This window comes from Argentina anserina, chromosome 6, assembly GCF_933775445.1.
Source record: "Argentina anserina chromosome 6, drPotAnse1.1, whole genome shotgun sequence".
NCBI classification, from domain to species: domain Eukaryota; kingdom Viridiplantae; phylum Streptophyta; class Magnoliopsida; order Rosales; family Rosaceae; genus Argentina; species Argentina anserina.
The window spans coordinates 35,386,496-35,400,654 of record NC_065877.1 but is presented as its reverse complement, the minus strand read 5'-3'; the positions used below and the strand labels follow the sequence as shown (position 1 = coordinate 35,400,654).

The window sequence follows — 14,159 nt, the reverse complement described above, 5'->3', positions numbered from 1 at the left end:
CACCTCATCTTCACTCATTCCATTTACTTTGATCTGAGATGATTAGATTTTACTCTATAAAATATGAGTATAAATCAAGCATGGTATTGGATGATTATATACTCATGATACCAACATTCGTTATGCATATAACTGTGAGATAAGAGCATGGCTACTGATATTACTTTATATAATTCAATCTCAACAAAAATAAAAATATTCTTTCAAAAAAAAAAAGATGCAGCAAACATTAAAAAAAATACCAAAATAATCAATAAGATATAAGAATCAAATATGAAAAACAATGATAAAAAAGTTTGTCCTAGAAAACAATCAATCAAAATCTTCACATTAACATAGTTCCAACATATGAAAAAATTTGTGTGCATGCATTGTACTTGAGAAAGCATGTAGATATGGTATCTTTTCAGCATGAAATAGTAAGAGCGACTTATGATGAACGGATGAATGAGATTATTTTTTTTAAAACTGACAATTGATCAGTAAGGGTGAGAAGTACCACTTTAGTATCCCTTTGGTTCATTCATCCAACAAAGTAGATGACAATATAGCGTAGTTGAAAATTTGAACAATTTTTGACAAAAAAGTTGCACGACCAATTTGGTATTGTATCCACATTTTATTCACTATCATTGAAGCATGTCTACCTCCATTTCCAATTGTCTTCTAGCTTGGAACATTCTCCAAATGATGCACACAATGTTTATCATTCCTATTCCTATTGTGAATATAACACCAATATGGAGCCTGCACGAAGAATTTCAAGTTTAAAAAGTATAAAATAACAACAAGATATATGGAGCTTGCATGAAAGATTTCGAGTCAGAGTAATAGTTCGCATAACGAAGCGGCCGGTTGGTGGGTAATAAAATAACTAAATAATAAACAACAAATGTAAATCAATAGCGAAAACAAAATCTTTGCTTGTATACCAGTTTTGAAGAACTCAGAACTAGCTAGTTTAGGATCATTTTAAAATTGAAAGTCCAACACTAGCGACTTATTTCCACACATAATTCAAATCTGACCATCTCAGGTTTGATCATTAATCAAATTTGCCCTATCAAATATGAATCATTATGTTATAAGGAAACACAATCAAAATTAGACACATCTATTTTGCCTTATACCTAGAAGAATCTAGCATATTACAACTAAAAAAGTATCAATCGAACATAAAATGATTTAGCTTGTTCAGCTATTTATTCATGGCCAAAATTAGGTTATGCGTTGAATCCATTTATATGAAAGGATAAAAAATGATTCAAAACTAAACTTTCTATTTCAACTATCTTGCCTCTAATGGTAATGTAGTGTAAACTAAACAGAAAAATCTCCTCTCATAATTTTCTCGCAAAACATCAGGTTGGTAATTAGCTAAGGCAAAAAAGGTCATATCCATGCTGAAAGTAGCCCTAAGTACCAATTGTCTATTGTGCTACTGATTTTTATTATTTCATATATAGTGGATCCTGTTAAGACATGGGGAAAATTGATGGAACCAAACTCAATTGTCAGATGAAAGATATCATGAACTAGAGTATGAAACTATAAATCCTCCTAGGTACATCAGATTTATGCTGAAGACAATCAATTAAGAGCTAGGTCAGGAATGGTTGAGGTGTGTGGAGGTAATTAGCATCTTGTCCATCTTGAAAAAATAATTAATTATTTGAACGACCTTTAAAATTGTATGTGAACGCCTTCATCCTTAACTCAATTGTAAATGAAGATATCATATGTATTGAATGAAATTTTATTTTTATTTTTTTAAAAGAAGGAAAAAACTTAATTCAATAAAGATTAAATCCGTTATTTTTATTAAATTTAAGAGATAAATTGAAATAATAACAAATTCAGGTGTAAATTTACCATATCAATCATAAACTTATTATTGGGTCCGAGATTAAACCATTTAGCATTTGCCATATTACTGATGCTGCATCCTGATTGGCTCTAAAACATCATCACAATAACACCGCCCGTCCCCAAACGCTACCTCACAATAAGAACGCACGCCTTGAGCTTCGCCCCAGCCTGAAATATAGCCCACTCTTCGTCCAGCAGCTCCATCTCTCTCAACTCAACTCCGATCCGATACGAAACGACGCCGTCTCCTCTATATTTCTTGCCTCTGGTATAAATCGTCTCTTCCTTCTCGACTCTATGCTATTAGTTTCTGTTTCTGATTACTCGTATTTTAGATTTCAGATCTATTTGACTTCGTTTTCGGATCTTTCGATTAAGTATCCCTAATTGTTCTGAACTCGTTAGTTAACAGAATTTATCTTATGGCTATAATCAACCTCGAATTATATGATTTTAAGTTTATATGTGACCTTGTATAGTTTGGAATTCTGCTTGGTATAATTATAATTATATGATTAGAACTCAAGCTTCTTTGTGCTTGAGTGTTCAAAGTCAATCGTGGAAGCTTTCTTTGTTTATGATTTGTGCTTTGTGTTGTGATTTGCCAAGAGATACTATATAAACTGAACGATGTTGAATTGTGGTATTGCGAAAATTGGGATGCAGGGGAAGTATTTAAGGAGACTGACACAGGCAAGGGTTTGTAGGTGAGTGGGGTTTTGGGACTTGTGACGAGAGAAGAAGTTGATCATGCCGGGGCAGAAGATTGAAACGGGTCACCAGGATGTTGTCCACGATGTTGCAATGGATTACTATGGAAAGCGTCTGGCATCGGCTTCGTCAGATACCACTATTAAGATAATTGGTGTCGGAAGCAATGCCGGTTCGCAGCACCTTGCGACGTTGTCAGGTCACAGAGGTCCTGTATGGCAGGTGGGTTGGGCGCATCCCAAGTTCGGGCCGATGCTTGCTTCGTGCTCGTATGATGGCCAGGTGATAATTTGGAAGGAGGGTAATCCGAATGAGTGGCAACAGGCTCATGTTTTTAATGAGCATAGTACATCTGTGAATTCCATTTGTTGGGCGCCTCACGAACTTGGCCTCATCTTAGCTTGTGGTTCTTCTGATGGGAACATCTCGGTTTTCACTGCTAGGGCAGATGGTGGTTGGGACACCACTAGGATAGACCAAGCACACCCTGTTGGAGTAACCTCCATTTCATGGGCCCCAGCAATGGCTCCTGGTTCTTTAGTTGGAACTGACACACTTGAACCTGTTTATAAGCTGGTCTCTGGTGGCTGTGACAATACAGTGAAGGTGTGGAAATTGTACAACGAGACGTGGAAGATGGATTGCTTCCCTGCTCTTCATATGCACAATGATTGGGTTCGAGATGTAGCCTGGGCACCCAACTTGGGACTTCCTAAGTCCACCATTGCAAGTTGTTCAGAGGACGGAACAGTGATTATCTGGACTGTGGCCAAAGAAGGCGATCAATGGCAGGGCAAGATTTTGAAGAATTTTTACACCCCGGTTTGGAGAGTGTCATGGTCTCTAACAGGAAACCTACTGGCCGTGGCTGATGGAATGAACGAAGTAACATTGTGGAAGGAGTCTGTTGATGGCGAGTGGCAACAAGTGAGCAGAGTTGACGCATAGGTTTTCTCTTTTAATTACTACTTTCCAGTTAATGTCATTAGTCTTCTTGTGAACTAGACTGCCGGTATCTTAGGACACATTTCTCTTGCTTTCATTTTGAAATACTTTCGGTTTGTATTGGTCAGCCCTTTTATCTGATGTGAGACATTGTGGTTTGGTGTTGTAAACTTGTATCCGGATGGAGCTTGTCAGTCCAATGTGTGTTTCCCCTCGTTATGGTTTCTCCATTTTGCGATTTGCTTATTTCCATGGATGAATCATCAGGTCACTCTCAGAATCGGAGATCTCGGTTGGATTCAATGAAATCTGATCACATCTATGCATCTCAATTGAATTCCTACTTACCGCAAACGCGATACAGATCTTTTGTCATTACTTACAATTGAATTACAATGGTCAAATCACTCCATTTGTGGTCTTGGAGCGACGTCGGAGGTAGTCTCTGATCCACACCCAATTTTCCCCGGTTGCCACCAAAAATTGGTCCACTTTTAAGTTCCTGTGTTGTTGAAGCTTAGTTGGACCTACCGCAGATTCTTCATACTTGGTTCTCAAATCTCGATTATCATTCCTCTATTTCTGTTTGGTCATTAGGAATTAGATGCCAAATCTAAAATGATTTTCGCTACTATTATTATATCAACTGATTATCTAATCTCTTTTTATTAATCTTATGACAAACCATGAACGCACTTCATTTTACTTAAACCCAATGTGAACCACGTATAACGCTAATAATTCATCACTTATAAATCAATCTATTTGGTAGTTGGTAGCTACTACCAAACCCACATGCTTATGAGGAAGTTGATCACACATTGGTTTAGGCATTTTCCCCACTTAAGAGAAGTTGATCAAAAGTTTGTTTACGTCTTTGCCCCGCTTATTCTTTCCAAGTGCAGCATGTAACAACAATGTGGACGGTAAAACTTCTTAGAGAATTAAATTGCTTTTCGACCTAATTGTAAATATGATTTATAGAATTTCGACTCACAAAATTTGTTAGAAATTTACAATTGACCCGTTTATTCTTTTTGAATGGAGAATTTTAAAACTACATTGAAGCTAACTTAAGTTTGCAAATGAATTGGTGTGCTCATACAGTCATAGTTGTAAGGACTACAAATTAGTTCATTGTGCAGATAATAATGGTGTTTGGATTTGCCTCCGATTACAGTGAAATTACAATTATTTTTTGGGTGAATCCGTAATTCTCTTCAAATTGCAGGGTAATTCTGCCAACCAACGCGCGAGCTACAAAACCAAAAATGGTCAAGCTGCGAAAAGATAATTAAAGATTCGCCGAGGAACCTGTGAGCTCAGTAGTCCAGCCAGTTGTTTCATGGCGGCCGCAGCTCGAGCTTTCACTCTCTCCCGCATCACCGACCTCTCCCTCAATCCCCGCCGCTTCCACCACCAACCGCCTCCGGTTTCCCGCCACCACCTCCTCGCCCGCCCCTCCCTCCCCTCCTCCTTCCTCGCCCAGCGCCGCCGTGTCTCCTCCCCCGTCCTATGCCTCATCTCCGGCGTCGACGGCGGCGGCGTCTCCGACGAGTTCGTCTCGACTCGCAAGTCCGGCTTCGACCGCGGATTCTCCGTCATCGCCAACATGCTCAAGCGGATTGAGCCGCTCGACAGCTCCGTCATCTCCAAAGGCGTCTCCGATTCCGCTAAGGACTCGATGAAGCAGACGATCTCCACCATGCTCGGATTGCTTCCGTCCGATCAGTTCTCCGTCACCGTTAGGGTTTGCAGAGCGCCGCTCGATCGCCTCCTCGCCTCTTCCATCATCACCGGGTAATTCACATTCCGATATTCATTCATTTCCGAATTTCGATCATTTCAAGAACAAAATTTGATTGAATTGGAATATTGAATTTAGGTATACACTGTGGAACGCGGAGTATAGGATATCGTTGATGAGGAATTTTGACATTTCTATTGATGATTCTGTGGATTTGGATTGTTCAAAGCTCGATGAGAGTCCCGAGATGGTTGATGGTGTGGAAGGAGATAGTGAGAATGGAATTAAGGGGAGTAATCAGTACTTGGATTCATTAAATCCTCAGGTTTTCGGAGATTTGTCGCCGGAGGCTTTGAATTACATCCAGAGGTTGCAGTCGGAGTTAACTAATGTTAAGGAGGTGAGCTTGTTCTCTGGAAATGTTCATACTCGTTTGATGTCGTTGAGTTTTTGGTTCATTTTGCTTGAATTGTGTGAAGTGATGAAGAAGAATTTTGTGTTCAAGTTTGGACCTTGTTGTTGGTTTGCTGTCTCTAGTTTTGAGTGCAGGATTATAAAGCTTGTGTTTCCTTTCCGTGTGAGCTTCCAAGTTTTAGCTTTAAAGCTTTTTTCCGGTCTTTTTCTTCTTCTTCTTCTTTTGTGGGTTTGGGGTTGGATGACTTGTTCATTCTACGTTTGAAAAGCATGATCAGAGCTTCTTGTGCTTTATTTTGTGAGCTTCCAACTTTGAGTTTTTACATCTTGTTTTTAACACTTTGTAATGTGCCTTTCTTTTGGCCCTCATGTATGCAATGCACATTTTTGATATGCACCTAGAATCCCCACAGATGTAAGGCTATAGGACTCTGCTTTAATTGATTACTGTCATAAAGGCCTTGTGAACTTAAATGTTGTATGAGATAAATTAACAGTCTGGGATTTGGTTCTTAAGCTTTCTGCAACGTGTTAATGTGTTGTTGTGCTGTTTCAGGAACTCAAAGCTCAAAAGCAGGAAAATATGCAATTACAATCTGACACAGGACACAGAAATGATTTGTTGGATTATCTCCGGTTCTTGGATTCTAATATGGTAAAATAGCTAAACCCTTTATGAATTAATCACTGTTCTTTTGCGGCCTTTGCAGTTGATTTTTGTCCAAGCTCCAGTCTTATGACACTATTGGTTATTGTTTAAACAGGTGACTGAGCTATCTCGGCCGTCATCATTAGAGGTCGAGGAGATTATACATCAACTTGTTCAAAATATACTGCAGAGATTCTTTAAGGATGGAGAATCCCCAGAATTTGAGGAAGATTTAGTTAAAGCTAATATAGAGAATGTTCTAGATTCTGATGGCGAACTTTGTGATACCTTACGGACTTCACGAGATTACCTAGCGAAGCTTCTTTTCTGGTAAGAACTTTATCATCGTTCTTCTTCCCAATCCGCCCTCCTACTTTACAAACTGTCCTTGTAAGAGTTGAAAAAACTAAAAGAAAGCAAACGTTCTTTAGAGAGTATGGAGTGAAAGATGGGTGTGTGGATTTTGCTCCCGTTTGAAATTGGTTTCTGGAAGTCCACGTAGGGAAAGGCACATGCTCCACATTGTAACCATGTGCAGTTTCTTCATTCCTACAATTGGATCTAGTTTCACTCAGACTCTTTAAGGTTGACTATTTGTTTCTCTTACTGTTTGGCAGGTGTATGTTGTTAGGTCATCATTTGAGAGGGTTGGAGAACAGATTACATTTGAGTTGTGTTGTCGGATTGTTGTAAAGAGAGAAAAGATAGAAGGCGTGTATATTCTTCATGTTCATCTATAAGAAGTTTTCTGGTTTTCATGTTCATCTGTATTACTATTTTTTGTTATCAAATGAAAAGCTTCTTAGTTTCTTTCTTACGAGTAGCACCTTAATGATGGTTTCAGTGTTACAGTCCGAACTCTGCCACCTCAGTCCATGTAGAACCGCGTAAAATAAAATTTTGCAGATACATTTGTTACGAAAGATTTATAACTTTAACACTTTTAACACAATTATTCTCACAACACTTTAACACGAAATTATTCTCACAACAGCTAAAGCTGATTTTACGTTGATCAAATCGGGGCCAAACTCGCCATATGGCTCCCATTCTGCTCTTGATCAATAAGTTGGAAAAAGTCCCTCAGTATAAGTCCCTCAGTATACAATTCGGCTTATCAAGAGTTAAAATGTTCCAAAAACTGTCCGTTTCGAAGTCGTACATAACGAGCGATTTGTCGTACACAATCGGTCTATTTATTCTCTTTCTCGTCCTCCTTTTCTTGAGATTACACACCTTCAAATCATGAGATTTTGTAGAGAAACCGAAATGTGACAATCGATGATAAGGCATGCAGACCCTCATTCTTGTCCAAGACTCGCGCACCCTGTATTCTTTCATGACCCAAAACTCATTATATGACTGCAGACCAATATAATCACGATCCCACTCATGGGGTATAAGCCATGAAAGTTATACATAGGCAATCTCTAAACACTCCCAATTTTATTGACCATGGCCGATATTCATCCAATAAGAGGGGGAGTTGAATTTCGTGAACCTCCTCCTCTGCTAATAGAAAACATAATATTACCGGTGGAAATGGTCGACGGCCACCTCCAATTACCATCGTCGACCACCCCAACCAATGGACAGCTCCGTTTAGAAAAACCCCCCATTAAAAGAGAAAAGCATGTAGGGGTGCCTCTATGTCGCCAAGAATTCTTTAGACACTAAACACGACTCCATAATTTACTGTTTTATAACGGCTATGGACCAATGCTCCGGTAACCACCTTTTACTCATTCGTGGAGTAATCAAGTCCAAATCCACATGATTTGAAGGTAATATAGGACCGGTCGAGCTTAGGTGTCCACCATGACATCTTTGGTATTTTTCTCATCTCCCTGGTTACGGGGTTAACCAAATAAAACCCACATCTCCTATCGAACAACAACAAGAAGTTATTGCAGGAAAACAACACCAAGTTGTAAGTGCGATACATATCGATAAGGGGTCTTCGGGATATACGATCTTCTGCAGAAAATATTTCTACAAGAAAATCGACCTCGGTGGCTTTTAATAAACCATTATGATAGAGAAAATCATCTACGTCCAAAGAGTAAAGACAACGGCATGGTTTTTCTCTTGCCACTGTAAATATTACTCGTCGCCTCTCTAAGAATGCATGTTTATCTTCTAGGGCTTTCCTGTCGTGCAGTGCGATGAACTTGGTGTCGGAGATTAGAGAACGCCAAGGCTTTGATACGCACCTAAAGCGGCATAAGGACTTTACTGGTGGCCTCGAGAGAATCTCAACTATGATCACGTCTGGAATGGGAAATTCGCGTCCCGCTAGCTGGTCATCGTCTTCCATCGATCTGCTTTAGCCTCCAGAGATTCTCGTTCGCATTTCAGCAAGCGCATATATATAGAGGATATGTTTTGTGCATGGACAAAGAGAGTCCTAATACAATTGTAACGTATTAATTAGTATATATCCTAAATAGAGGATATGTTTTTTTTGCATGTACAAATAAGGATATATACTAATTAGAGGATATCCTAATACTGATACAATATAGAGGATATCCTAATACTGAGCTCTTTTGTTTGATCATAAAACTGTATTCCATATAAGTAAACGATAAATTATTCATCACTTCTTCCTCAATTACATTAAGCAGGATATGGTTCATATATGCTTCCATTCAGTACAAAATTAGCTAGTGGCATCCAAATAGCGTTATTTATTAGGAACTATAGATATGGGTAGGGTAAATCAAAGTGTGACGTATGTTTTCGATATAGTTTCACTACAAATCTGCTACGAGCCAACTACTACCAACCTAAGCTCAAAGTAAATCAGCCACATTCATGGGCATCTCGTCAATCTGGGTACTATAGTACTGTTCAATGTCTCTCAAGATCCTGATATCATCGTTCTTGACAAAGTTTATGGCCACACCCTTGCGGCCAAATCGACCGGAACGACCAATCCGATGTATGTACAGCTCTCGATTGTTTGGAAGAAAATAATTAATGACCAGTGAAACCTGCTGAACATCGATGCCCCGAGCCCAAACATCGGTTGCGATGAGGACTCGGGAAAGACCTTTCTGAAACTCGTTCATAATAGTATCTCTCTCCTTCTGAGGCATATCTCCATGCATTGCAGACACAGCAAAGTTACTACTCCTCATCTTTTCAGTAAGCCAGTCCACCTTTCGCCTTGTATTGCAGAAAATAACAGCTTGTGTGATCGTAAGCGTATCATAGAGATCACACAGAGTATCAAACTTCCAATCTTCTTTTTCAACTGCAACGAAAAATTGCTTGATTCCCTGCAGCCATGAATACACACATTTAGTACACAAATTTGCATTTAAATCACTAATTGCACATGCCTCACCATCAAAAACATCAAACATTATTCTCTTGTGTACTTAGTACTTACTTCCAATGTCAGCTCGTCACGTTTAACCAGGATCCTAATAGGATCAGTCATGAACTTGTTGGTCATCTCCAAAATTTCATTAGGCAGCGTGGCAGAGATCAAACAAACTTGTATGGTATCTCTTAGATGTCTGTAGACTTCATAAATCTTGTTCTTGAATCCTCTACTCAACATCTCATCAGATTCATCAAGAATTAGTAATTTAATGTGTCGAGTGCGCAGACTTCCCCTCTGAATCATGTCACGGACTCTACCGGGAGTTCCAGACACTACCTGAACTCCGTTCTCTAGCTTTCTGATATCCTCACCCACGATTTTGCCGCCAATGCAGGAATGCACTTGAATACTCATGTAATTTCCCATTGCCAGTATCACTTTCTCCGTCTGTGCAGCCAATTCCCTCGTTGGAGACAGTATCAATACCTGAACCCTAGAATAGAACGTAACTAATTAAACACATAACGTACAACATGCCCCAATATTATCCCTAATCTTCATCATATATAGATAGTATTAGTAATCCAAATAACAAAATTGCTATGAAAACTTTATCATTCTTAGAAAAAAATGCTATGCTCTATAATTGCTGAAAGGAAAAGTCTGCTATTAACAATCCAATTGTGGTTGAGTCGATTGCATTCTAGGGTTCAGGTAGTTATTTATTTCCGGTGCAATTTAATTAGTAGTGTCCGTATATCGTACTCTATCATTAACATGTACTTGGGGAATCATAAACTGATAAAAGGATTAAAAGCTTATGAGCCCTAACTCTATAGACTCAAAGTAAAATCTAATCAAACAAATTAGCTAGCTGGGGAACTTACTCTCTGGAGGAGGTGTCGACAGTTTGGCAAGAAGCTAGGGCAATCATGGAGGTCTTTCCGGTGCCGGATTGAGCCTGAGCTATGACGTCGTGGCCCTCGATTATGGGTCTGATGGCCCTTTGCTGGATGGCAGAGGGCTTCTCGAAGCCGTAGTTGTAGATGCCTCGGAGGAGTTCATCCTTGAGGTTCATCTGATCAAAGCTCATGATCGGCTCTACATCATCCGACGGTAAAAACTCAAGCTTCTCATTCAGCAGCTTGCCACCGCCCTGAGTCATTGGGTTCATCGGAACCACGCTCCCTCTCGCGGTTGCTATTGCTGCCACGTTTGGTTTGTCAAGTTGCACCAAAAAAACTTGGGTTAAATTGTTAGGGTTGTGTTGTTTGAGAGAGTTAAGTCCCTTATATAGGGTTTTGTGGACTTTAACATTCCTTACCGTCCAAGGTGTAAAAATAAAAAATCTGTATTAATTTAGGAAATAAGTACTATCCTCCTTTCAAAAAGGAAATAATATATACCCTCAAGGAATGTGGCAATTATATGTTTCCTTGTGTAACTAGTGGATTCAGATCCAACGAAAAATAATTGTGATGAGCAAGATTATTATCCGTCATACCTTGAAAGGTAAATTTAAAACCCGGAAACCGAAAATCTCAACTTAATCAACTGTCATGAAATCGATCCAAATTCTCGAGGCCATGTAATCTTTTAATTTAATAGTTTACGAAATTTGATCGAGTTAGTCATGACTCATAACACATTTGGATACATGATGCTCGTATAGAAAGCAAACGAGGTTTAGGCTTCTAGCCTCAAGCTTAATTTGGTGCGCGCTGCTTTGATCACTTAACCCTATATTATTTTGTGAGTTTCAATTAATTCAGATCTGGAGAGCTCTTGAATCTAGATCTAGTTAAGCCCTTACTGTGGAGGCAGAGGGCAGTGCAGTGTGCATACAAAACAAAATCTTATAGACTGCCCAATAAATTGAAATTGGTCATTCAAAATTTCAAATGGTCTGTTTTGTGGAAGTATCTAAGAAGAACTCATAATTTGACCAACTTTGGGGAAATGCCCATAAGAAGTTATTTGTTTTCTCTGGCATGCTCCGTACATTATTGCCAATAATTAGTTGATTGAGACATTTAGAAGTGTTAGAAAGATTTCTGTACTGGCTGTTGCAAATCTCATCTCATCAAAGACTGAAAGACACCTTGCGCAAGCATCTTTGTCTAATGAACAGTTCTGCCCAAATAAAACCATGAAAACCATAAGATGTCAAAAAATATGTTACTTTGGCTAAACGGAACAATGTGTTCCACGGTTTCTCCCTGTTTACATGTTCAGTCTCTTCCCTATATACATATCCTAGCTATCAATGAATTGAATCAAAATCAATAACAAAAGAATCATTTTTTACAAAACTGCCAATAGCTGTTCATGATGGTGGTGGTGAAGATGATGATGATCATGGTGTCTGTAGAGATCATACGGCACCCAAAGAAAATCAACCAGGCAAGGCTTCCCCATATCAAGCCTTGACCATGGCTTCCCTTTCCCACTCCAATGCAACAAGCTCACAGGACCTGGATGCAAAGACCTGCAACTATTCACCACATTATCACCACCAAGCCCATGTTGGTTCCATCTGTGGTGAATAGCCTCAACATCTCCACCGAAAACCAACAAAAAAGGCGGTAGAGAACCCAGCTCGTAAATCCTCTTCTCCTTCTGAATTTCCATCCACCTCTCAATCTTTCGCGTATAATCACCCGCTCTCCACCTCACCAAGTCCATCACCATCACACCTGTATTGAAATAACAAGCACTCTTCCCTTCAAAGACCTTGGACATTTCAGTATCCGCCCAAAATCCACCGGAAAAGTACTTGGTGAAATTTGCGTGACAATACTCCGGCGCACCAATAACTCTGGACCCTGACAAACTTGTCCTCCACAGCTTCTCTATATCATCAACGACTATAACATCCGAATCTAAATAGATCACACGCTCCACACATGAGTCTAGCAAATCCGCTAAGTAGCTTCTTGCGTAGTTCAAGGGGTTATCAAGAGCTTGACGAATGGAAGATGAGATCAGATGACTGACTAGGCTCTCCTTGAACTGATAAACTCTGAAATTGAGCGACGGAAAAGTGGAGCGGACAACTCGAGTAAGATCATCAGAACTGACCGGACTAGAATCTGAAGCGATGAAGTGGAAGAAGATGTTTTCAGGGCAAGAAGCGTGTTTGAGAACAGAGTGAACTGCAGCTATGGTGCCTCTCAAGTACTCGGAATCAATAGTCATTGCGATATGAACAAGAGAGGGATCACACGCCATTGGAAAACTGTCGACAACCAAAACAGGGCAGCTGTATCCGTTTGTGTATTCAGGGGCCTCAGAGAATTGGTGCAAGAACGAAAACCCTAATCTTTCTGGGAACGATCGGATTGCATTTGTGGGAGTAATAGTGACGAGCGAGAAGAAGATGAAGAGAACCAAGAAACTGGTTCTTGAAAACATGATGGGGGGAATGTAAATGAGAAAGAAAGAGGAGAGGAACGACTATAAGTAGTGAAATGGTCAATGAGAAGGAACCGAAAACCCAACACGGCTTATAGAAAATGAGCTCAACAGAAAGAAACGCGTCTGTATTTTTCAAGTTTGAACGTTAAGAATTTGCTGGAAAGCTTCGAGGTGGCTTCAACAAAGAGAGCCATGTGACCACGTGGTTTGATCAGGTTGGTGTGCTTATTAGGGCTCCGATCACTTATGGACATGTGACCACATGCTACGAAACGTATATTTATTCTATTAAGAACACTAAATTTGTATATATACGTTATTATTGACCATATAAACAAAGAAATTATTGATTTTTAATAGGTGCGAGTGGGAAGTTGGAGAAGTTTATAATAGTTTCTAGAATCTTATGTGAATTCAAGGACTTGTAAACCTCTCTTAGATTAAACCAAGGCCATTGTTTGACTCTTCATGGTATTAACAAGTAATGGACAAATGGAAATGAGAGGCTTGAGAAGACATAGCTTGTTAATAAAGTTAAAGACTAACATGGGATCGTAGCCGCGTATTTGTTTACGCTAATGCGTTGAGCACAGAGCGAACTATTTTCACTAAACCTATGAGAGTGATATCACGCAGTCACACACGAAATCAAAAATTATAAATATTAGCTTAAAGAAAGTTCCAAAGCAATGTCTTGAAAGGGAAGGGAAACAAAAACAAGATAGCTTAATTGCCAAGAATATTAAGAGGCCACATGGACAGCTGTGACAGCTCTACAGAACATACCCTGTTTCTCTTTTCTTTATTCTGGTTAACAGATATATTTAAGCAAGAACATGAGAATAATTCCTGTGGTAAATTAGACTAGTAGCTAAGTCGAATATTTTGGGGTCCTAATTCTTGTAGAAATACCAATCAAGGGCGGCAACTCACGGACCCCAGCAACAAGAACAAGAACAAGAACAATAGCATCAGGCACTTGCCTCGACACCACCAACTGGCAGCTCCAGAGTTGAAAGTAACGAGAATCCGAGGTGATGAGTTTGCCAGAAGGTAAAAAAGAATCGAGCAGG

The 14,159-nt window shown here is 39.5% G+C and overlaps 4 protein-coding genes across 4 annotated transcripts; 2 read left to right on the top strand and 2 right to left on the bottom strand.

Annotated features, from left to right (window-relative positions):
- Positions 1–1,992: 1,992 nt before the first annotated feature.
- LOC126797738 (protein transport protein SEC13 homolog B) lies at positions 1,993–3,744 on the top strand. The gene is made up of 2 exons (XM_050524446.1): positions 1,993–2,137; positions 2,536–3,744. The coding sequence occupies exon 2, from the start codon at positions 2,620–2,622 to the stop codon at positions 3,526–3,528; it is 909 nt and encodes a 302-aa protein (XP_050380403.1). The 5' UTR covers positions 1,993–2,137; positions 2,536–2,619; the 3' UTR covers positions 3,529–3,744.
- A 1,092-nt stretch (positions 3,745–4,836) lies between these two features.
- On the top strand, positions 4,837–7,152 carry LOC126800326 (uncharacterized). Its single transcript, XM_050527679.1, has 5 exons — positions 4,837–5,325; positions 5,411–5,672; positions 6,243–6,341; positions 6,451–6,665; positions 6,953–7,152. Exons 1-5 carry the CDS (start codon positions 4,871–4,873, stop codon positions 7,026–7,028), a joined length of 1,107 nt encoding a protein of 368 aa, XP_050383636.1. The 5' UTR covers positions 4,837–4,870; the 3' UTR covers positions 7,029–7,152.
- Positions 7,153–9,130: 1,978 nt separating this feature from the next.
- Positions 9,131–10,849, bottom strand: LOC126800329 (eukaryotic initiation factor 4A-3-like). Its single transcript, XM_050527684.1, has 3 exons — positions 10,557–10,849; positions 9,733–10,162; positions 9,131–9,619 (listed from the first exon to the last, which is right to left on the bottom strand). The coding sequence occupies exons 1-3, from the start codon at positions 10,841–10,843 to the stop codon at positions 9,131–9,133; spliced, it is 1,206 nt and encodes a 401-aa protein (XP_050383641.1). The 5' UTR covers positions 10,844–10,849.
- A 956-nt stretch (positions 10,850–11,805) lies between these two features.
- Positions 11,806–13,099, bottom strand: LOC126800325 (probable galacturonosyltransferase-like 10). Its single transcript, XM_050527677.1, has one exon. It carries the CDS (start codon positions 13,081–13,083, stop codon positions 11,974–11,976), a length of 1,110 nt encoding a protein of 369 aa, XP_050383634.1. The 5' UTR covers positions 13,084–13,099; the 3' UTR covers positions 11,806–11,973.
- Between the last annotated feature and the right edge of the window lie 1,060 nt (positions 13,100–14,159).

Excerpts from the sequence above, each read along its gene's own strand:
- LOC126797738 (XM_050524446.1), top strand. The coding sequence starts at position 2,620 with ATGCCGGGGCAGAAGATTGAAACGGGTCACCAGGATGTTGTCCACGAT.
- LOC126800326 (XM_050527679.1), top strand. The coding sequence starts at position 4,871 with ATGGCGGCCGCAGCTCGAGCTTTCACTCTCTCCCGCATCACCGACCTC. Across the intron at positions 5,673-6,242 it reads AGTTAACTAATGTTAAGGAG|GAACTCAAAGCTCAAAAGCA; the intron begins GTGAGCTTGTTC and ends GTGCTGTTTCAG. Across the intron at positions 6,666-6,952 it reads CTAGCGAAGCTTCTTTTCTG|GTGTATGTTGTTAGGTCATC; the intron begins GTAAGAACTTTA and ends ACTGTTTGGCAG.
- LOC126800329 (XM_050527684.1), bottom strand. The coding sequence starts at position 10,843 with ATGAACCCAATGACTCAGGGCGGTGGCAAGCTGCTGAATGAGAAGCTT. Across the intron at positions 10,163-10,556 it reads GTCGACACCTCCTCCAGAGA|GGTTCAGGTATTGATACTGT; the intron begins GTAAGTTCCCCA and ends GTTCTATTCTAG. Across the intron at positions 9,620-9,732 it reads GTGACGAGCTGACATTGGAA|GGAATCAAGCAATTTTTCGT; the intron begins GTAAGTACTAAG and ends TCATGGCTGCAG.
- LOC126800325 (XM_050527677.1), bottom strand. The coding sequence starts at position 13,083 with ATGTTTTCAAGAACCAGTTTCTTGGTTCTCTTCATCTTCTTCTCGCTC.